General features: G+C 34.6%; 2 protein-coding genes across 5 annotated transcripts; one reads left to right on the top strand and one right to left on the bottom strand.

The window, feature by feature from the left end:
• Window positions 1–5875: 5875 nt before the first annotated feature.
• Window positions 5876–12450, top strand: LOC112055066 (isochorismatase domain-containing protein 1). Of its 2 annotated transcripts, XM_024095052.2 has the most exons (5): window positions 5876–6134; window positions 7345–7551; window positions 8306–8422; window positions 9510–9675; window positions 11727–11925. In XM_024095052.2, the coding sequence occupies exons 1-4, from the start codon at window positions 6003–6005 to the stop codon at window positions 9663–9665; spliced, it is 612 nt and encodes a 203-aa protein (XP_023950820.1). In that variant the 5' UTR covers window positions 5876–6002; the 3' UTR covers window positions 9666–9675; window positions 11727–11925. The 2 variants fall into 2 exon arrangements, with proteins under 2 accessions (XP_023950820.1, XP_023950821.2); XM_024095053.2 differs by lacking the exon at window positions 9510–9675 and having other exon boundaries at window positions 5880–6134; window positions 11727–12450.
• On the bottom strand, window positions 12392–21584 carry LOC112055067 (coatomer subunit zeta-1). 3 transcript variants are annotated; one of them, XM_052887175.1, is made up of 7 exons: window positions 21510–21584; window positions 21297–21433; window positions 20058–20203; window positions 19290–19389; window positions 18682–18815; window positions 17569–17659; window positions 12392–12509 (listed from the first exon to the last, which is right to left on the bottom strand). In XM_052887175.1, exons 2-7 carry the CDS (start codon window positions 21327–21329, stop codon window positions 12462–12464), a joined length of 552 nt encoding a protein of 183 aa, XP_052743135.1. In that variant the 5' UTR covers window positions 21330–21433; window positions 21510–21584; the 3' UTR covers window positions 12392–12461. The 3 variants fall into 3 exon arrangements, with proteins under 3 accessions (XP_052743135.1, XP_052743136.1, XP_052743137.1); XM_052887176.1 differs by having other exon boundaries at window positions 21297–21565; XM_052887177.1 differs by lacking the exon at window positions 12392–12509 and adding an exon at window positions 12784–16720 and having other exon boundaries at window positions 21297–21565.
• Between the last annotated feature and the right edge of the window lie 2943 nt (window positions 21585–24527).

Raw genomic sequence — 24527 nt, forward strand, 5'->3', positions numbered from 1 at the left:
GCTTACTGGTATTGGTTATGCGTTAAATGCAATAATATTTTATTAAAAAAAAAAGGTTCAATATTCGACTCTTATTTTGAATGCAGTTGTAGGTAGTGATTATTTAACTTTATCTAATGTTATTATTTGGTTAACTTAGGTAGCTCTAAGGTTTACTCTTTAGTTAACAAAACGAAAACTAAAAAGCTTAGCTTAGCTTATAAGGCAGCTTAGTTGCCTTGTCAAAAAGACCTTAGATAACGAAGCTAAATAATTAGAAATAACACATGAAAAATGCTGTATCAACGGATTTTCACAAATGTCAATTTTCTATTAATAAAACCACATCTAAATCTCTTCATCCGTTTGGGAGTGATCATGATGATATAAAAACTTTTAGTAGGTTATCAAAGATAACTTTCAACTTAATTAATTTAAGTGGGTATGTAAGTATATCATTATTAGATAAAGAAACATTCCAGTTTGAATCATTGTAACCAAAATAGTATTTTATATTTCACACCAGGATCCTAAGTAACTAACTTTAAGCAATACGATTTGACTTAAAATTCTTTTACTCTGCATATGAGTTATGTCTTATGACTCACCAAATACCTACAAAGAGTTAGTCTATTTTTCCAAAACCTCTTTCGAAAAATGATGCGCTGCCGCCAACAATTAAACTGGTCCTCTGGACTACGTAAAACCTCAAATGACTGTAATTATAAGCGATTTTATTAAAAATAAAAAAACGTAACGTTCTACCACAAAGCACGCGCCGCGCCCTCGAGGCTTACAAGATGGCGCCACTGGGATTTGGCGGGAAACCTTAATGTCATTATACAAACAACCTTTATATAACATTATATTACCTACATTACATTATTGCACACAAAAATATATCTACAAAATGTCAAGTAATTAGATACCTAATTAATCTGACACTTTGGGATCCAATTTAATTATTATGAAACTTAAATAACTCAGCCCGCAAACTCAGCCTAATTAAACTTCGACGGTCTCCGTGGCGCAGTGGTGTGTGCGGTGGTTTTAAAAGTCGTAGGTCCTGGGTTCGATCCCTGTCTGGGCCGATTGAGGTTTTCTTAATTCGACCGTGGCTAACTACCACCCTAGCGACAAAGACGTACCGCCAAAAGATGTCGTGTTGTAACCGAAAGGGGTGTGGATTTTCATTCTCCTACTAACAAGTTAGCCCGCTTCCATCTTAGATTGCATCATCAGTTACCATCAAGTGAGATTGTAGTCAAGGGCTAAAAAAGAGACAAGAGAATAAAAAAAAGGAAAATTTAAGTTTCATATTATGTATGTGCTCACCATCCCCTCTAAAAGGTAAGGAATTAATGATAACTCGAAAAATTATACAAACCAAATTATTATTTATGACTTAGGTATGTAAGTACCTACTACCTATAGTCTCATCAGTATCATCAAAGCCTCAATAGCTCAACGGTAAGAGCGGTCGAACTCATCACCGAGGGGTTGTGGTTCGATCCCCGCCCCGTTGGACTATTGTGGTACCCACTCCTAGTACAGTCTTTTCTAACTTTTGGTTGGAGGGGAATGAAAATATCGGTTTTATTTAAAAGATATGGCCAATATTCTTTATAAAAAAAAAATAGTCCTTTTCATGAAAGAATTCCACCAGACGCAGTGCTAATGCCATAATGGCGGTCTTATTGTCATTTGTGTAAGGCGCTGTAAATTTTAGTTCATGTTTTAGCCGCAGGACTTCTTTCATGAAAAGGACTCTACTTACCTACCAGTTCTTACAATAAATCTTACAATAATTACTAGTTTCCTACTAAACGTTTAACTGATGGAAAACTCCTAGGTATTCAAAGCATAAACAATACCTAGAAAAACAAAATCCGAAATACCTACTTATACCATCACTCGGTTTCCTAAAACCACCAGACGTATCATTACAGGCGCCCCGCACGCAATTTCTCTTTAAAAAATCTTCCAAATCTCTAATTTACCGAAAAAACTGTATCATTCATCCCTTTTTAGATGTTTTTTTTTTTATTTTTTTTTTGTACCCGAACGCGTGACTCTTGACTGACTGTTTTAGCCCGGGGCGATCTCCTATCTTGAACGCAACCGCAGGATTAAAAAAAATAAACAAAGATGGCCGACAACGCGTGCGTTTCGGCGGGAAGGGCTTTCGAAAAAAACACTCTTACCTGGCGCGCGTCGGTCGAAACAAAGGTAATAATAGAGAAATGGTCTGGATTTGAGATATAATTGGTCTTTATTGGTCGCGAAGTTTCTTTCGCAATAATTACTTAAACCTATCGTTATGTTAAGATTTATTTTTGAAAGAATCTTTGTTTTGCATCGAAACTACAATTGAGTATTTTCTTGCAATTTGACTACAGTGCTAAAGGAATTGATTGATTTTCTGAATGTCCCAAAAGCCTTGCTAGACACATAAACTAGATTTGACGCTTTGCTTTATTACTAGATATCGGATTTCGTATATGCATTATCAAAATGCCAAAATATGCATGCAAATATACACTAAAAAGCGTAAATTATGAACGAAATATGCACAATACACCTAACACGTATTACCCATTACCTACATATTGAGCACTATCTATATCACATATGAATAAGTACCAAAATATGCATTACCTCTATAAAACTACAACTAAAAAAAACTGCATACATGCAAATGCATACAATCCAAATGCATACAATCCAAATGCATCTAATGTAATATATCCAATCTAGGTATCTAAAATGGTATTTAATGTATCTAATGTAATAATATACATATTTACAAAATCTCCTGGAATCATTCAGCGTTCTGGACAAATGTATTTCAGTGAGAAAAAAACGGACCCGTGTCAAAGTTATCAAAGCTATTTATAGCCGCCTTCCGAAAGTAAAATAATATAATAATAAATAGACTATTTATTTAGCCTAGGTAGGTACCTTCTTTAATGTGAGGCTGAGATTAAACCATAGTCAATCTAGATCAAATCAGTCACTTAGGCCCGTATTAATATATCGATACCTATTCAACTCAAGAGTATGTGTCTACAGCTTGGCAATGGGCAGGTTGGAATGGCGACCCTCCACTAGGTGAACCGAAGAAGTGTGCTTGGAAGTTCATGATAGACGCCGATGTCCAGCAGTGGACGTCCATCGGCTGATAATGATGATGATGACAAAGAAAACGCTTTCTAACAGCCACACTCAGGACTCAAACCCAAAACCAATATTGTGTACCTATTACATAATTCTCAGACATTGATATGCCTAGTTCGGACTACTTTAGTATTATAATCGAGTACGAACAATTTTAGTATTTACCACCCAAAAATTGTTCGTACTCGACTAAATTACTAAAGTACTAGGCCTAAATACTAATGAAATTCTTATACGTTCATATGAATATACGAAAATACTTACGCCTGGAAAAAATTATACATCATTTTTATATTTATTACATGTCAACTTTAGCAGACTTTGATATCCATTAGTAGGAAAGAATCATGGAGGAGAAAGAGACAATGAGCGCTAGTTAATAATGAGCTATGGCTACACGACACGACGACGATTCGCCAATCGCCAGTCGGAACTGTAGCACAGCATAAGGCAAGAGTGGCTGCGAGTTCTACTCCCGCTACAATGACAAAGGTTATAAGAGGTACTTAGACCTCTCATAACCTTTGTATTAGGTACCTACATACTTCCATACACATTAATACCTACACAGTTACACACTCCTTTAAGATAGCCTCAATATGTATTCCTTTGACAATACTATAGTTGTTTATAGTAACGATAATTATTTTGTTTTTTGCAGGATATAATGGTTCCATCTACTTATCAGTCAGTCAGTACACCAACCGTACAAATTGAAACGGCTGGTTCAATTAAGGACGTTTTGGCTCGTATTGTCAAAAACATAATAAAAAAAAAAATTATCTAGTAGAATGATAATCAAATATTTAAGACCATTTATAAAAAAAGTGTCAACTAGCCTATTACTTTTTGATATGTATAACGTATAACGTTGTATCAAAAATTGTAAGTTTTGCAACTTCTATAAATAAATTTTGTTGATGAATTACGATTTTTGTTTCCTATTGCCTTGAGGATTCAGTGCATAAACTGTGCGACTTGGAGAGTTTAGTATTAGGGTGGTGGTCTAGGACAACATCATATTCATCTGATAGTAATCGTTACACATTCAAGACATAAACACAGGCCAACGTTCGTGAGTGCCAATACAAAACATTATATAGTTTAAATAATTTATACTATACCTATACTATGTTTATTAAATACCACAGAGTAACCGGAGAGAGTCTTTACAAACTGTGTGCTGAAGCGTTTGTGCAACCCATAAAAAAACATATAAAAACAATTACGTAAATTGATATAATAATCAACAAAAAAATACTCCATCTTATTTCTTTAGTTTTTGAGAACAGTTTTTAAAATATTTAGAAACATATGACGCCATTTTTCTTGAATAATATTGAAAATTACTGATGCGACGGTTCGTATCGTACTGACAAGAGAACGTATTCGTTTTTGAATTTCATATTCGTAGCGGGTACGACACCGTCATGTTACGTACGCTCCATCTGTATATTATTGATTAATCTGTGTTAAATACAAAACACTTTAATGATAAAATCAATTGTATGGAATTTTATATTATAATAATGTAAGACAGAATTTAAAATGTTTCATTTTATTAAACATAATATTTTGTATAATTTTATATTGAGTGCTTAATTATTATCGATAAACAGCCCTAGCTCAATTTGGTGACCAAACATGGTTACCGGAAGCCTCAACGAAAATTACTTGTCACATATCCTCTATTATTTATGTATCTAAGATGTATTCGATGAAAACTTAATTTTCGAAAACCCTAGGTAGGTACTTAGTTTTAATTAAATAATTATAAAAGAAGTTGAATTAATTAGCGGTAATTTTGAATAGGTAAACATTTTAATAACATATGATCGATTTAAATTAAAAATATATCATCTAAATCCATTCACTACACATTTACTACGAGTTCCGACTTTCCGAGGTATTTTGCCTCACAAACTTTCCTATTTTGATGGAAATTATTATAATAATTATACGAATTGTGTAATTTTAATTTAGCAACATTTGCAATAATGTCAGTGTCAATTGAAACTAACGTCCAATTTTGTTCTGTCAGAAGATAGAGATGGGCGTTATTAATGTGTAATTCAACTTTAAAAATATCGATATTTTTACAAGTAATCTTATTTACGCCGCGCTGCCCCTTTGCAGTTTGGATCGTGCCGCGTTGCAAAAGCCAGCTCATGACTAAGGACTAACTACCCTGTATGGGTTCGAAACTAGTCGGGCATACTCCAACCTTATATAACGTGAGTTTATATTCAATATGAAACACGACTAAAACTCACCCACGATAGTTTAAATTCTAAAATAATCTTATTGATATCAAACCTTTATAGTAATTACAGGCATTCTATTCCATTTTGCCATCTATTAATAATTTCAATGTTTTGAAATGATAACGTTTTACAAGAGGGTAAACCGCTTCGTGACGTTACGGCGCTACTCTGTCTGACTTCTCTTTCTCTCACGCTTACGACAGCAGGTTTAAGTTATCAATTCTATCGAGCGTTCCGAGAAGCACACCAAAGGGAAGTGGATTTTCATACTTCTTGATACTGCTGATGACACGTAGGTAACAAAATAGGAAGATGTAAATTGGACCAACTTATATGTTGGGTGAGAAAACAATTAACTATTGTAAAATACTATTTTCTATCGAGTTTTATTAATTTGTACATCACTATATCAACTGTCACTGTCAATGACAGTGATTGTCAATGTCAAAAGAAGATAAAATGAAAGTTCAATGATTCAATCCCTGAACTGAAAATAACCTTGTTTGCCTTTGGAATAACATTACAAGTTGTCGCCGGTAATATTATTTACAAGTGAAATTATTAAAACTTTCAACTGTAAAAATGGCTCGCAACATATTAAAACTTGGTGCTCTCGAAGCTCAGAAGACTGCGTTTCTACTTTGCGATGTCCAAGAAACATTCAGACCGCATATAAAACATTTTACAGAGGTTGTTAAAGTTGCTAATAAAATGGTATGTACGCATTTGGTTATCACTTATTCATTACGTAACGAAGAATCAAAATCAGATAAGGATTCACGATGTTTTATCATTGATTTTTATTTACTTACATAAGCTTTTTATTTACACTAGCCATTAACAGGACCAATTTTAAATGGTATAATACTTTGATAAGTGCCAAAATACCAACTGCACACTGAAACAATAGGTATACTTACTACAAAACAGAGTTTAATAGCCTAGCAGATTGTTTAATAGACCTCTGCCACAGATTCCGGAGGGTGTGGGTTTGAATCTGGTCCGAGTCATGCACCTCCAACTTTTCAGTTGTGTGCATTTTAAGAATTTAAATATCACATGTCTCAAACGGTGAAGGAAAAACATCAAGAGACCTGCATTCCGGAGAATTTTCTTAATTTTCTGTGTGTGTAGTCTGCCAATCTGCATTGGGCTATTGGCCTAACCCTTCTCATACTGAGAGGAGACTCTAGCTCAGCAGTGAGCTGAATATGGGTTGATAATGATGATGAATGACCACTATCATATAATGGCCAGGAACAATGACTTATCATTAGTGGTGTACACACCATAGAATCAAGAATGCCCTGCCTACCCTGAGGACTCATTACGAACCCTGCATTGGAGAAAGAATTTCTCATTTTGTACAATTTGTTCACACAGTGAAAACATTGTTAAAAGCCATATGAACACCACTGCTTATCATGCTCTTACATGCACGATGGGTTTAACGAATTAAAGACAAAATTGTGCATGTGTGTGCTCAGTTTTGTAGAGAATAATATTATAGAGATCACTTTTTGTGGTGATTTTGTAGGGATGTAATTGATCTATAGCATAAAATTATCATTGCCAAAGTCACAATTTATCCACTGAACCAATGAGGCAGTTGTTTAATGTTATATAATGAGAAGCATTTTTAACCACTTGACTCCTAAATGGACGACCGGTCGCCCGTATCTGTTATGTGACATGTAAAAAATATAAATTAAACTTAGGGCAATAGGCAAGCACACTATCATGCTCCGCGCAATAGAGGAATATAAAGACTTTAAATGGCTCACAATGGTAGATTAAACCCGCATTCCCTGACTGTTGGCTTTTTCAACGCAGACAAGCTTTTTGATAAAATACTTGCGTATTGGGTAATGGTTAATGGTCACTTATATAAAAGTCTGGTAATATAACATTCATTAACTTCCAGTTAGAAGCTGCAAAACACTTCAACATACCAGTGTATGTGTCGGAACAGTATCCCAAAGGCTTGGGACACACTACAAATGACGTCAAACTTGACGGAGCTGCACTGGTGTATGAGAAGACAAGGTTCTCGATGTTCACTCCTGAGCTGAAAGAGAGATTGAAGAAGGATGTACCCAATTTGGGTTCAGTTGTGCTTTTTGGTATTGAGGTAAAATTTCATTTTATTTACATGTAGGTCGAATAAACACAACATAATGACAAATCAACCAATTATATCAGATTTTTTTTATTGTACTGATTGTAGATGAACCCAAAAAAAATCACTCTCTCTTGCAACAATACAACAAAAGACACAAGCAATATCTCTCAAAGCCTCAATAGCTTAACCGTAAGAGCGGTCAGACTCATCACCGAGGGGTGGTGGTTCGATCCGCGCCCTGTTGGTCTATTGTCGTACCCACTCCTAGCACAGTCTTTTTCTGACTAGTTGGAGGTGAATGGGAATATTGATCATATTATAAAAGACGTAGCAAATATTCTTTTAAAAAAAAATTATAATAATAATTTTTGGGACTGAAATGTTGGTAATTACAATTGTGAAATCCTGGGATTTTTGGGACTTCGCAATTGGATTGCTCTTTATAATACCATACATAGTATGGTAAACAGTGCCCTAGAATGTACATATTTCTCTTTATTGCAACAAGTTACCTGGAGCTGAGAAATCAATGGTGTATTGCTATAAGCAATAAGACTGCCTTTGCACATATTTGTATACTATGTTTTCTATCAAAGTTCAATATTAAATATTATTATAACCTATGCCTGTACCTAAATATCAATCATACCCAGAACTTTACACCAAAGTGTCACCATCTGTTCCTGAAATGTCATATTATTATTATTTTCAAGTAAATATTTGTATTGGTTAATAATACAATTTGTTTATGTATCAATTCCAGGCCCATGTTTGCATAGAACAAACTGTGATAGACTTGCTGAATGAGGACATAGCTGTACATGTCTTGGCTGACGGAGTATCCTCAAGGTCCCTGATGGACAGGGGACTGGCTTTGCAGGTTAATGACCTTTTTTTATATATTTTATATTTAGAACATCTTTGCTGTGATTAATATTTTTGTAAAATAAATCAGACAGGACAGCCCATAATAGAACCTAAAATAGTTTAGTTTTCCTATTCTGGGAAGGCAGTTTCCCTTTGTCTTATAAAGATTAGTAGGTACCTTAGTAACTTTCATGTAGGAATTGAAACAGCGCCATCTATTGACGGATTGGAATTCCTCTTGCTGTAACTAGACGGCGTAGTTTCAAATCTTTGATTGCACCGAATTATCTTGCGTGTATATGGAATTGAAACAGCGCCATCTATTGACAGATTAGGTTTCCTCTTGATGTAACTAGATGGCGTAGTTTCAAATCTTTGATTGCACCGAATTATCTTGCATATATATGGAATTGAAACAGCGCCATCTATTGACAGATTAGGTTTCCTCTTGATGTAACTAGATGGCGTAGTTTCAAATCTTTGATTGCACCGAATTATCTTGCATGTATATGGAATTGAAACAGCGCCATCTATTGACAGATTAGGTTTCCTCTTGATGTAACTAGATGGCGTAGTTTCAAATCTGATCACTTCAACCTTTCATAGCAGGTATCAACTTTGATAGTAACTCTTGCATTGTGCTTTCGTTATTGCGAACTAGATGGCGTATTTATGAATTTAAAGTACAACTGCATAGAAAAAGCGCCATCTACTTAGAGATTTTTTTCTCATGATAAAACTAGATGGCCGATTTTCATTTACTAATAAAATCAATTTAACTGTTACGCCATCTAGTTCGATTGGCGTAAAAACCAGCTGTTACCACTTATTTTACTTTCTTTTACTTCTATTTACCTAAATAAAAATATTTTATAAAAAAATGCTCGCTAATCTCATGAGAAAGTAACTAACTAAACTTGCTAAGGAATTGAAACAGTGCTATCTAATGGCACTACTGCACAACTGTTTCAATTCCATATAAATTCGCGTTTACGTTAACGCGATAAGTATGAAAATATTGTGAACTCCCACTAGGCACACAGCACACATGGAATAGGGCTGTAATATAAGTCTGGTTATTTCTGAATGGAATGTTTTAGCGCATGCAATCACTGGGATGTTTTATAACCACATCAGAGAATGTGATATTCAAGCTGCTGCGAGACAAGCAGCACCCAGCGTTCAAGCAGGTGTCCAAGCTAGTCAAAGAGCCCACTAGTGAAACTTTAGGCGCGGACTTGTTGGCTAAACTCTAACTTTTTATGTGTATGTGAACTAATCTTTCTATTTTGTGTTAACTGATTAAGGTCAAGGTGGCTAATACCGGCATATTTTTCAAGTTACACACTGAAAATACATTGATGGATGATAAACGGTTTTGGGCCTCACAGCTATAACAATAAAGCCTTATTCGCATTTTATACACAAAATCCCTTATTGGGGGTAATTCCGGCATAATAAAGTTGGAACAATTAATAAGCACTTGTAAAGTTAGTATCTCTTCTTTTTTTCTTAAGTTTCATAATTGTATACTTAACTTCGATAAAATGGCAGCACAGGCTACTCACTGTCAATTTTCGAAACACAACTTTTGAAACACCGTTTTATCAATTTGTATACTAACTAACGCCATTTTGGTGATACGATTTCAACTAAAAGATGATATTATTCTACCGATATAAATCAAAGCAGCTTCATTATTACTTGCGTAGTTATAATCAGACGGAGTTAGCCACCCTGACCTTATAGTTTGGCAAGTTCGTTGATAACACTCCCATGATATGCGGGCAACGGGGGGAAAGTCTGCGCGGGTGTGAAATCGTGCGTGCGGGGAAGTGACGTGGAAGTCGTGGGTTTTTCATTCATCGCCCCCCGGCCCACGCGGAACATCGGCAGTGTTACGAACAAAATTGCCAAGCTATAATATCATGTTCTATTATTGTGGTGTTTGATGTTTATGTACTCTCATATCATTAATACTTTAATTATGAGATTTAATAGATTATTCATGTGCATTCATTATCGACTCATATTCGGCTCACTGTTGAGCTCGAGTCTCCTCAGAATGAGAGGGGTTAGGCCATTAGTCCACCACGCTGGCCCAATGCGGATTGGTAGACTTCACACACGCAGAGAATTAAGAAAATTCTCTGGTATGCAGGTTTCCTCACGATGTTTTTCCTTCACCGTTTGAGACACGTGATATTTAATTTCTTAAATTAATTCAATTAAAGAAATAGACCATAAACATTTGCATTGTAGAGGTTATAAAAAGTATGAGTTTATTACAATTTCTAGGGTTATAGTTGAATAGTTTTAAAAGATAAATGCATTAGTTATTCTGTAGTTATGTGTTGGGCTAACAAATAAATTGATCTATTCTATTTTATATAACGAACGAAGTGAATTTTATAATGGAGACGAGATTATTCAAAAACCAACTTATGCACTTAGTCAGTGATCTCTAGAACATTTTACACCTGATTACTTTTAATAACCTCTTATTGATACAAGTTCGGAGGAGGGTAGAGTAACAAAAGTTGTTACTAACCAGATGTATTTTTATTGTTGATTAATAAATATTTATACAACTTAACAGCCACAATGTCCTACAAATTGCGTGGTACATTACCTCGTTCCGACGCTCAGAAATTTTCAATTCCTGGTAACTCAGCTAGCTACCAGAATCAAGAATTTTCGTAAATAAAAAAGTTGATCGTCTCATTTAGATGAAGCTACTTACGTAATTAGCTTGTTAGTAATCAGGTGTGCAAAATGTTCTAGGGATCCCTGACTATCTGTTTCATACTCTTCTAAATGTACTCTAGTTATAATAGTCTATATTGCAATAGTTTCATAATCTACCCAGTACTATAAAGATAAATATTATTAACTAGTAGACCTCATTAATCCAGCCCTTACAGTAGTATCGCTGTAAAAATGGAGTAACTTCCCCTGTTTCTCAACATTTCCCTTCACTGCTCTGCTCCTATTGATCGTAGCGTGATGAAAAGTATACTATAACCTGCCCAGAAGTATGTAGAATAATTATACCAAGTTTCGTTTCGTTTTCGTTTCTTTATTGAACACACTACAGACAGACGAAAATTTTACTGATTGCATTTTTGCCATCACTATCGATCACTAATCACCGCCTGATAGTTATTTTAGAAATATATTTCATGTACAGAATTGACCTCTATACAGATTTATTATAAGCATAGATTAATCCAATTCCAAATAACCTTTCTTTTACCAAAATTTTTTATATCTCAATCAAGTGTTCATTATAATTATAGATAATTTTCATATTTCAGCGATTCCAAAACATCGGCTGCTTCGTGGGTACGTCGGAGAATGTGCTGTTCAAACTGTTGCGAGACAAAACTAACCCAGCGTTCAAGGCTATATCTAAACTGAACCAAAGTCCCACTTCAGACATATTCATCACACAAAATTAATATTTTCTATTAAGTTTTATAAAAAATAACAGACACGCGCTCTCGGTTCACCCGATTGGTTACTGATCCTGTGGTAATAAGGGTAAAGGTAATAAATAAAATGTAGCCTATGTCCATCAAGGATAATGTAGGATTTAATTGGTAAAGGATTTTTGAAAATTTTCCAATAGTTTTAGAGCCTCATCATATCAGCCGATGGATTGTAAATCCCCATTGAGGATTGTCTTTCTTCCAAATTCTGTGTAATTTATTTTATATGATATTAGTTATTTTAAAATGATATTCTTAGCCCTGTGCCTTTAAATAATTTAAAATAATCAAACTGTATCGTTAGACATATCAAAAGAAAGAGCTAGTTATAGAATCACAAATTTATTTTATTTGTAGTTATGAAATAAATAGTTTTCAAGTTAAAAAGATGAAAATTGTCCATTCCTATTAACAAAAGGTAGTTAGATAGATGCCGCCATATAAAAATTAAATTTATTCCTTTATTTTTATACAAATAATGAACTAAAATGCTCTATGTAAATAGTTTATTTAACTTAAGAAATTATAATATATTTGTTATTTAATAATTTATACATAGTTTCATTTCAAAAGCGACCACTTCAGTTGTTCCTTGGCCGATTGCAGGACCTGCAAATGACAGAAACCATACGTAAATTATACTATTTGATAACGTGTCCTATAATGTATCCCTCGAAAGTCCCTCTAATTCGAGGTCCAAATTTCACAGGAGAGGCCCTAGGCGGGAGGACACACTTAGCATTCATACTTTTTGATTGGTCACGGTGACTCCGTCACGCTGCCATGGGCCCACCCTAGATAACTTAACTATTTTCGTAGATAATACATAACTAAAGTCATAACTAAAGTTTCGTCAGGCGGACTACGCAATAAAAAACGTGAAAATCATCAGAAGTATTTATTAAAGACAGAAACAGGTTACATGAAATTAAAGTTAAGTTTAGTAGGAAGTATAAGAAACATTTAACAATAAATCACTATTTGCCACAGTTACTGCACATAAATAATTGCGATCCACAAATGGCATTTCTGATTTTCATGCACCAATGTCCTACGAGACTTTGATGGACATAATTAATAAGCAACTAATGCAAAATAAGCAGGAGTTTCAGGAGACTGTAGACTCACCAAGAATATCTTTTATCATGATCTTGATGTCACGCCTCAGTCACCGTTTACTATCGCTCCCATAGCCAAGGCACATCGATCTTCATGACAAAATCAGGTCGTAGTGTCGGTTTATTTTTATTTCTCTAGTAGTTTGAGACGTAAATAGCACAAGTATTGACAGTAGCCAAGTTTATATTACTATAGAAAATGTAGCACTGCATTTGCAAATACATTTAATCAACAGTGACAACACCCTTTGTACTTCCAAAGTAAATTTCAATAAATTATCTGGGGCTTCTAGTAGTGTTTTCAATACTTGGCTGTATGTAGTCCTTAAGGTTTGAAGTTTTGCAAAATAATTCAGAATTTGATATGTTGAAATGTATTTCGCACTCTTAGACCGACTTATTCAAAACTTTATCAAACTCATATAACATTTCCTCAGTCATATATTTGCTTATATGCACATCTCGTATCCAGTCCATCTAAAAAAAAAAATGGTACAAACATATCAACAATATTTGAATTTCACTTGTAAAAAGTGTGACATTGTAATTAAATAGCAAAGTATATAATTTGGAATAAATTTAAACAAGAATAATTCGTTTAGCCGTGTATAAATATCAAATAATCAAGCTTACCTTTGCGAAAAACTTGCGTAGTAACTAAACTTTCGTCAACTGGACTACAATACAGCCGTAGACTGTTTTTTAAATTGTATATAAATTAAGAGTATGCTAATAGTAAAGCAATTTTGTAAAAGTAACAGGGTATCTGCGATCATTACTTTCGGAGCTACAGGGATTTAAAGGGTCAGATTTGCGCCGCTGCCGCGGATCACTGAAAAACGCCCCATACAAAAAGGCACGAACTAATGACGTCGTAGGTAATGTAATTATCGTTAGTTTTGTATGTGTGTTCAAACAAAATTAGTAATATCTTTATTTGTGAATTTATGTTTATAGTTCATGTATTAAAAAATATGACATTTGTTACCTTACACATGTAAGGTAGCAAAAACGGTATGAATTTTCACCTAATTACGATAAAAGATTTTTAATAAATTTCGAAATTACTTATTTTGCAAATATCCAGTCAATCTTTGCTTTTGATGTATAAATTAGTTAACATTGACCTTATTTACCCGAATGTATCATAAAAATCAATAGATTGAAACCTAGTCATCATCCCCAATATCTTGTGATCACAATCGGATCACCTGATGAATCATTCGCACAAATTAGAAAGGTAAACAAAGAGTGGGGGGTGCAGCATACGAGGAAGTAAGTGCAATTGACTTTCTCAGAGTGGAGCATCGCGTTGACGAAGTTTAGTGTTAGTTATCTAGGGTAAAAAAAACCTCCAGCAAATCATTCACTCCTCTATCAAAATCAACCATTCACGAAATTCGATGTTTATGCAAGGGTTGATATTGAAATCAATTCAATACCTACCTCACAACAGAAAAGAGTAATTAATATAAAATCACGTGTATTTATTTATTTTTAATAGTTATAACTGAGGGACCAATAAAGTAAAGTAAGTAAATAAACAAAGTAAAGTAAAATAAGTAAGTAAAGTAATAATCTATACTCAATATTATAAAGTGGTAAAGATTGTAGTATTGCAAGAGGTAATCTCAGGATCTATTTAACCGATTTTTTCCATTAAAAAGCCACGTTATTTGTGAGTTATAGGCTATATTTTATCCCGGTATTCTCATGGGAACGGGAACAGCAACCATAAACAGCATAAACATGTCCTACAAAATATAGTCCTTTTCATAAAAGAAGTCCCCAAACACGGCGCTAACGTCTTTATGGCGCTCATTGACAATTGGTAAAAGCGGTCTCATTGTCATTTGTGTAAGGCGCTGTCAATTTTAGTTGAGGTTTTAGCCGCGAGACTTCTTTCATGAAAAGGACTACCGCCTCATGTCCTCAACCTGGGACGTAGAAGTAAACCTGTTCCTGTAGCTACACCGGCAACCTCGCCCTTTAGATTGGAACAGCATTACTTGGCGACAGAAATATGCAGGGCGGTATTATATCCTGAAAGCTCTGAAAAATTCTTCCGACTAAACTTATTCCACAATGTATTCCATGTTGTGACTTGTCAAAACTTAATTGCAATACCTACCATATATTACTGAAAGGAGCAATAAAACCTGTAGGTATGTGATCACGTTGTATTCCCATATAGATGTTTCCGAAAGTTTTACCTACCCTAAACAGAAAATAATTTTCCAAATTGGTCCAGGCGTCTTCTAATAATCAGGGAACGTAAGTACATAGAAAAAAGATCTCAACGTATTGAGGTTCCTTATTTTTAATGTTGGTTAAAACAATTGAAATTACATTTTCCAGAATTGAGAATTGTCTTGTCATCTGTCATAAGACCAGGACACGATATTTTATTTGAAAACATTGGATTTTTTTTTAAATTCCCTGTTTACTTTTATCGACATACGTGTGTGGGAACTTCAGTTCCCAAGAGTTTGAGTTTTTACCCTAAATTAAACTCTAACGTGTAAAATATAAGGTTGTAGGAAATAGTAGTCTGAGACGGATATGACGTCACTCGATCTCGTGTTGGCTCGTGCCAACGCTAGGTGGCGCGACTTGTTTCCGCGTCACGTGTCGTTTATTGTCGTGAGTGTATTTATACTACAGCCTTTCTTGATGAGTACTGTTTACCAACAAAAAAAATTAAATTAAAGTAGAAAACGCATGTCATTTCATAACTTATTTATTTTAAATGATGTATGGTTTGTTTACAAAATGTTATATAAAATATATTAACCATATCTAATTGTTCTAAACTTATTAATCAAATTTATTTTCATTAATTTAAGAAAAAGTCAATTACAATTATTATTAGGTGTGAAATGACTAGTGATTTATACCCTCATTTTTAATTTGTTTGTTGGTAAACTGTACTCATCAAGGAAGGCTGTAGTATAGTAATTCTTTTTTTTCGTGAAATTGGATTTGTTGCACATTTTTATAGTTGTAATATATTAAATTAATCTAGAAAACGAGTGTTTTCAAGTGGTGTATAAATATCTTGTGTTCAAAAGTGATTAACTTTGTGAAAGTAAATGGCCAAGTTTCTGTAAGTTTTAGTAAGTAAGTAAACATTGATGTAGATTTTTTTTTGCGGGTCTACTTTTTTTTTACTAGTTCTTAAGTCTGGGCATTTAGAACAGTTCTTCTATTTTATTTGAGATGTTGAACCTCAACAAAAACAGATAAATGAAAATCGGTTGGAGACACTAAGGGGTAGGGGTATGGAAATAGGGATAGGGTAGGGGTATGGTAGGGTTTTATGCGGACGATGTCGCGAGCGTCCGCTAGTATTATTATAAATTTTTCGACTTTTTTTATTTTTTTGTCACGCTTTAACGACTACTGGTATCAGGTATTTAGAGATTGTATAAAAATAAGTTAAAATCATCATTCTTTTTTAGTAATTAGTAAATATAAAATATAATGCATGCATAAAAATTGTTATACTTAAATAAAAAAATAAAATAAAAATCAATAAAAATAAACAAAAAAAATATATATATTATTATTTAGCTAAAACTAATAAACAGTTGTAATTTGAAAGGCAAATTAACAAAAGAGCTACTTTATCCCATTCTAATGCCGACCACCGTTTTTCTTGCTTTTTTTTTAATAATTGTTATTCATAATGTTGTACAGAGCCTGAAATATAGAGTTATTTTATAATATTTATTAAGAAAATTTTAATTTATTATTATGTTAGTGATAGAAATAGAATATAAAGAAATTTATTACTAGCAAGCAAAGTTTAAAAATGAAAAAAATTAAAAACGAACTTTTTAAAATTTATTGCAAAACAAAAAAAATACAACAAAAGTTAATCTTTTACATAATATACATAATATGCAAAATATTATTTATAAATTCAAATGTATATCTTAAAGACATTTTTAACAAAAACCGACAATTTTATATACTATTGGCAATTTTTCGAAAATCAATATATCATTTATGGCACATTTTGTACAATGAATACATAAATGTATGTACACATCTAAACAATGTCACGTTTTAAACATGTAAATAATATATAAAATCATTCCCTTACATAATGTAAATAAAAAACATTTTTATCTCAATATTTTTTTCAATTTTCCAGTAAATAGTAAATATATTTAACTACCAAAATATCTTTGATATTTCCTTATTACTATAATAATAATAATTGCATAGAAAAATCAACCAATCAAAATACTATTTTGTAATTGCCTGGCTCAATAATAATAATTATTATTTATTTGTCAGGACACTCCTTTCACAACCTTGAAAATTTTATAGGATTTTTGTCTATAATCGCCTATTACACATATAATTAAATTATATATCTTTATAGGCAGCTAAATTAAAAACGAACTGATTATAAAATGACAGGTATTAAAACGTTTGAAGTACAGTGATGGTAATGCCTACCCTCACCGAAACTCCTGTGCACGCCATCGACTCTAAATGTGTAAACGTCACCAGAAAAGCTTATTAAAGTTATCCATTACCTGAACAACGGTTTGTTCGCCCAGAGGAACGTCTTCAGTACGCAGCGCGGCGCGACCCACAATAGACGTGGGGTCAGAGTCGAGGATGACACTGGAAAAAATGAGGGTAGAATTGGATATTTGTCAATTTTTTATTGTATTGTAGGAATACAGTAGTCTGAGACGTATATGACGTCGATCGATCTCATGTACGCTCGTGCCGACGCTAGGTGGCGCGACTTGTTTCCGTAAAGAGGGATTTAGAGAAAGGTAGCGACCGGTTGGCGGGAACGACTCGCGATATGAGGTACTCGTGGCGGTCGAGCCGTCCACATTTCTTGTTGTGTAATTGTTTATTACTTGGGATATTTGGGGAGAGTGACTTGAGTGGAAAAGGGGAAAGTTAGATATCTGTTAAGGGCGCCCTTAACCCTACTCGCAACGTTCGCAAGTGCGTGGCTTTACTCAAGATCATTCTCTGTCATTCTAGGGACTTAGTTTGATTTGTTAATTATTTATTGTCCTGACAAATAATATGTATATTTTTATATTGTTTTAAATTCACTTTTGAACCCTTTTGCTAAAAATATATTTAATGTTATTAGATGGCTCTAAGTCACTCCGCGGGCGATGGAGCGAGCTATGCTTGGAGTTTCTCTGCGTGATCGAAACAGAAATGAGGAGATCCGCAGACGAACCAAAGACACTGACATAGCTCAGCGAATCGCGAAGCTGAAGTGGCAATGGGCAGGCATGGGAACATAGTTCGAAGAGCCGATGGACGTTGGGGTTCCAAGGTTGTGGAACGATAATATGAAATGTATGTTAATTGCAGAGTTTGATCTTGTGCCACTTCATTTCTGTGATTTGATGGAAATCCACACTCATTTCGGTTTCTATGCGACATCATACAGGAACACTAAATCAGTTATTGGTACGTCTTTGTCTGTAGGGTGGTAACTAGCCCAGCTGGGGATTGAACCCAGGACCTCCGTCTTGTGAATCCACCGCACATACCATTGCGCCACTGAGGCTGTCAAATTAGTCAATACACAACTCATGACCTAGGACTTCAAGAAGCCACTGGCTAAATACTGTACCAAATAGGCAAATAAATAACAAAAGTCCACTCACCCCCTATCACATATCTCATCAAAGGCCAACATGACAGCGTCCAGACTGTCCATCAGTATGCGCTTCTCCACATTCCTCCTGAGCAGGATACTGACTGACTCGTACAGAGCATTCAGCACTGACTGGAGGATTAGCTGGAAATATAAGAAATAGAGAAAATATATAAATTTTGCATAGTTTCTTGGTTTCCCTTTCATAGATAAATTGCTAATAAATTGGTGAAGTCTGTCAATCCACAATGGGCCAGCGTGAACTATTGGCGTAACCCCTCACATTCTGAGAGGAGACTCGAGCTCAGCTGTGAGCCGAATGTAGGTTGTTAATGAGAATAACAGCAAGCTGGTAATTGTGCTGACAAACAGTGATTGAAAGTCAACAATCCAGGCTTATGTCTACCTACTATTAGATGTCCAATGGCATAAAATTATGATTATATAAACTGCTAGCTGACAACACATTGTTTCACCTGCATATTATAAAAATATAGCTTATGTTACTCGCTGATAATGTAGCTTTCCATTGGTGAAAGCATATTCAAAATTGGTTGTGTTTTCAAATTTATTTGTGAATGGCCATTATTTACATAGTGAAATAATGTTTATATTTACCTCATTCTCATGAGAGCTTCCCATGACATAAAAGAACAAGTCCACATTACTCTTGTACACACACGTCAGTCCGTCCAGGATTATAATCTCTGAGTTGGCTCTGGAAATGCATAATAAATCCAAATTAGGTCTTAGGCAGTTTTACTTTTTTACACATTTTTTTGAGGATTCCCACAAAAAAATATATACATTTCAGTTTCAGTAGAGAGTACTGAAACTGAAATGTATATTTTTTTTGTGCATTAGAGCCCTCTCTATTTTAAATATATTTTCTTATTTCTATAAGTATAACTACTGCTTATAAATCAGTACAAAAAACAATACATTAATAGAAAAATCTATACTAATATATAAAGCTTAAGAGTTTGTTTGTTTGTTTGATTGAACGTGCTAATCTAGGAACTACTGGTCCAATTTGAAAAATTCTTTTAGTGTTAGATAGCCCATTTATCGAGGAAGGCTATAGGCTATATATTATCCCCGTTTTTCTACGGGAACAGGAACCATGCAGATAAAACCGCGCGGCGTCATCTAGTACATAATATAAGTTTTCTTAAGCAGCTGCTGGTAAGTGATGATGCAATCTAAGATGGATGCAACCAAATAATTGTAAAAATCTGCTTACATAATACTTAAACAGGTCCTAATCTTGTGCCACACATTTTGCTTGGATTAATAAATAAAATAGCCTTTTATTTTAACTTTTGCTTGGATTAGAGGTTTTTAAATTGTACAAAAAGCAAAATAATAACATGGTTGTGGGCATACCTGTGTGTTTTATTAAACAGGTTCTTCTCAAACGCCTTCTGTTCTTTGGGTGTCGGCAACACATCTTTGTCATAGTATTTGGCCAACACTCTGTTGCCGTCATTGTCAAGGATGCACATCCCTTTTACTATGTACAGTGTGGGTTCCTGGAATTGGCAAAAAAAAGGTATTGTTAATATTCTGCCATTAGTGATGTTGCCTGCCAATCTATATTGAAAGCAGTTTGATGGTTTTGATGGCCTCTGTGGCGCAGTGGTAAGCACGGTGGATTTACAAAACTGAGGTCCTGGGTTCGATCCCCGGCTGGGCATATTGAGATTTTCTTAATTTGTCCAGGTCTGGCTGGTGGGAGGCTTTGGCCGCGGCTAGTTACCACCCTACCGGCAAAGACGTACCGCCAAGCGATTTAGCATTCCGGTACAATGAAATGAATCCGGTTCCGTGTAGAAACCAAAAGGGGTGTGGATTTTCATCCTCCTCCTAACAAGTTAGCTCGCTTCCATCTTAGACTGCATCTTCACTTACCATCAGGTGAGATTGTAGTCAAGGGCTAACTTGTAAAGAATAAAAAAAAAATGGTTTAAGCTTCATATCCCCTTTCTTATTAGGGTGACTATAGTGGGCCATTAAATAGGCTGATAATGATGATGAGTATCATTATCAGCCTTATACGCACTGCAAAGATGTGGAATGCTCTCCCAGCTTCAGTTTTCCCCACCACCTACAATATGGGTATTTTCAAGTCAAGAGTGAATAGGCATCTTCTAGGCAAGCGCGTTCCACCATAGGCTGCATCTTCGCTTACCATCAGGCATGATTGCAGCTAAGCGCTTGCTTATTCAAAAAAGAGTGGTGTATTGCAATGCATATCAAGTTCTAATTTGAGGCTAATGAAGGCTTCATCTGCACACTAGAAATAGAATTTTATGTTATCATAATAAACATTGTAAAGAAATATTAAAAGACCAACTGTTGAGTTTATTGCTACCTCTCTGAGCCTGCCTTACAAACCAGACTACAAATAATCAAACTTGATGTTTCAAAAGTGCTTGTAAACTAAGCTACACAATTTCGAAACGCTTTGATAAATATTTGGCGATCTCACAGCAGCGAAAGCCAAACTTAACTATTATATTCAAGCATTGACAATAGTTACCCATTAGAAAAACTAAATAAATTTCGATGAGTTTTAATCTGATATATAAAGCAAAAATGTATTAAATACAACAAATTACTTACAAATAAAGCTCCCTCCATTGTAGTATATACCATTTTAACTTTAATACGGTGTTTTAAACGAATTCTTCAACTTCTGTATTGTATAAAGTTTTTGATAATCAGTTTTGGTTGACGTACAAAACAGGTATGCTGGCCCACTGTAATGGATATTTAAAGAATTGAACAATGTTTGTATTTTATTTACATACAAAAAGTAGATTAAATGCTATTTACAAATTAATTGGAAAAATCAAAATATCAGCCAGCAATGCCGCGTTGACGTGTAATATGAATTTGACACTGACAGTTGACACCTGACAGTGGATATGCCGTTGTCAGTGTCACGATAAAGTTGGCTTTAGCTTCTAGTCCGTTTGAGGAGCATAATTTACGGTTAATCGATTACAGAAAAAAATGCTACCAAGTGGTGGGAAAAACCGTAAAGAAAATATTTGTTAATTACGTCATGTTTAAACAAATAAAACATCTCTTTTGTTTGTAGTACAATTTAAAATTCGTAATTAAGTTGAATTACGAGTGTAATTACTAATAATATTTTCCTAAAAATTTATTATTTAAAACAAACAAACAATTAAATCTTTCCTCTTTGTTATATTAGTATAGAAAAAGGGATTCCTTCAAATTCAATATTAAAATAAAAAAAAATGTCTGGATATTTTTGCTATAAATAATCTTAGAGATAATAATTAAACATCAATCAGAAATAATTACCTTAGCGTGTGGGAATAAACAAAATATATCCACCAAAGCTTCCCTTTGATGTCACCGAATCAAATTACAAAGGAAAACGCGTCCTACCTACCTATCTATCATAAATGAAACAAACTACTTTACTGCTTTCAAGTCTATTTTCGTTACTGCAAAACAAAGCTTCGCTAGAGAGAAGTTTATAGAGCTTTATTCGAAAGATAACGAAAATAATAGGCAATATACAGCCCCGTATTTCCACGGGAACGGGAACTACGCGGGTGAATCTGCGGGGTGTCTGCTATTGCTATACCTACTGCTTATGTAGGTAAGTAGGTATACTAATTTTTCAATTTTTTTTAAAGGTGAAGTTTGTGGTATTGTAGGATCTGGATCTACTGAACCGATTTAGAAAATACTTTTACTAAATCGGTCATCTGGCTGGTGGGAGGCTTCCACCCCATCGGCAAAGACGTACCGCCAAGTGATTTAGCGTTCCGGTACGATGTCGTGTAGAAACCGAAAGGGGTGTGGATTTTCAACCTACAAAGCGGGCTAACAAGTTAGCCCGCTTCCAGTTTAGATTGTATCATCACTAACCATTAGGTGAGATTGTAGTCAAGGGCTAACTTGTAAAGAATAAAAAAATATAAAAATAGAGTCAGAGGGGTTTTGGGGCTTTGACCCACCAGGCCACCACTTTCGCTTTACTGCGGGTTGGCAGGCTTAAAGAGATGTTGAATTCCGTAACTAGGTGACTATGTTTAATTTCGTAATTATGTGTTAATAAAAACGGGAATAGGCCATTCCCCTCCAACTAGTCGGAAATACTGTATCAGGAGTGGGTACGACAATAGACCAACGGGCCGGGATCGAACCACCACCCCTCGACGATGAGTCCGACCGGTCTTACCGTTGAGCTATTGAGGTTTCGATGATCAAGGGTGTTACTAATAAAAACCTACCAAAGCCACCCAAGCAGGTTTACCATATCATATGCTTTTATCATAGTCTGGGCTCTTAACTATAAAATATGTAGATAGGTCAACGACCTACTTACACAATAGCAGATGTCCACTCTTCTATCTACTACTAAAGCCTCAATAGCTCAACGGTAAGAGCGGTCGGACTCACCGAAGGGTGGTGGTTCGATCCCTGCCCGGTTGGTCTTTTGTCGTACCCACTCCTAGCACAGTCTTTCCCGAGTAGTTGGAGGGAAATGGGAATATTGGTAGTATTATAAAAAAATATATATTGTATAGAAAATATACCATATTTTTATAGATTGTAGAATGAGAGCCAACCGTGAAATATAGCCCTTCCTTATTACGCTCTAATTGATCCTTCCTCGGATTAAATATCACATTTCGCCGTCTAATTGCTACCGAAATATTTCAAAATACAACTTGAAATAGACTCCCTGAACTGTAACGATCTCGGTAAACGATTTACTGACAAAAAAAACTAAACCGAGCTCCGACCAGAGTATATGATCCTTGTGATTTTAACTATTATTAGCTTTTGCTTGTGGTTTTACATGTTATCTATACTAATATTATAAAGTTGAAGAGTTTGTTTGTTTGAACGCGCTAATCTCAGGAACTACTGGTCCGATTTGAAAAATTAATTAATAGCCCATTTATCGAGGAAGGCTATAGGCTATATATTATCCCCGTATTCCTACGGGAACGGGAACCACACGGATGAAACCGCGCGGCGTCAGCTAGTTCTTGTATATTATTCAGTAGTTAAACGTAAATAGGTTATATTTTTACTACCTCTATTGGTCGAGTTTTTTTTTTATTCTTTACAAGTTAGCCATTGACTACAATCTCACCTGATGGTAAGTGATGATTTAGTTTAAGACGAAAGCGGGCTAACTTGTCAGGAGGAGGATGTAAATCCACACCCCTTTCGGTTTCTACACGACATTCGGTTTCTACAAACGTTATCATTAAATAATAATTTGAATTACGGTTTTAATTAAAATTTCTCTATTGAGATCAGTCTGTTCGTAAATACCTTTGTTTATTTAAGTATGTTTAAATAGGTATTTAAACATAAGTACTTAAATAAACAAACTCACTCACTGTTATAAATCTATTACTAAATTACGAAAAGGTATTCACAGGTCCAGTTATAGTTGACGGTTATTTCGAGGTGGACATTCATAAATTTGAACTGAATACGCTCATCTAAATCATTTTAACGCCAAAACCCTACTTTAAAATTATATCTGGGAAGATCTTTATATCATACGACACGATAACAGCTGTTTTTAATACATTTTAATAATTGATACCGACTTCTTTTATCGTTAATGATAGAATTTCAGTCATCTATATAAGGAACTCCATTTTGAATTTAGATGTAGTTGTAAGATTTATAATAAACTAGCGGACGCCCGCGACTCCGTCCGCGTGGAGTTTTTCACAAATCCCGCGGGAACCATGGGGTTTTCTGGGAAAAGTAGTCTTTGTGTTAATTAAAATCTATTTACATTCCAATTTCAGCCATATCGCTTCAGTTGGCTGCAGAGCAAAG

Source organism: Bicyclus anynana, chromosome 18, assembly GCF_947172395.1.
Source record: "Bicyclus anynana chromosome 18, ilBicAnyn1.1, whole genome shotgun sequence".
In the NCBI taxonomy this organism is placed as follows: domain Eukaryota; kingdom Metazoa; phylum Arthropoda; class Insecta; order Lepidoptera; family Nymphalidae; genus Bicyclus; species Bicyclus anynana.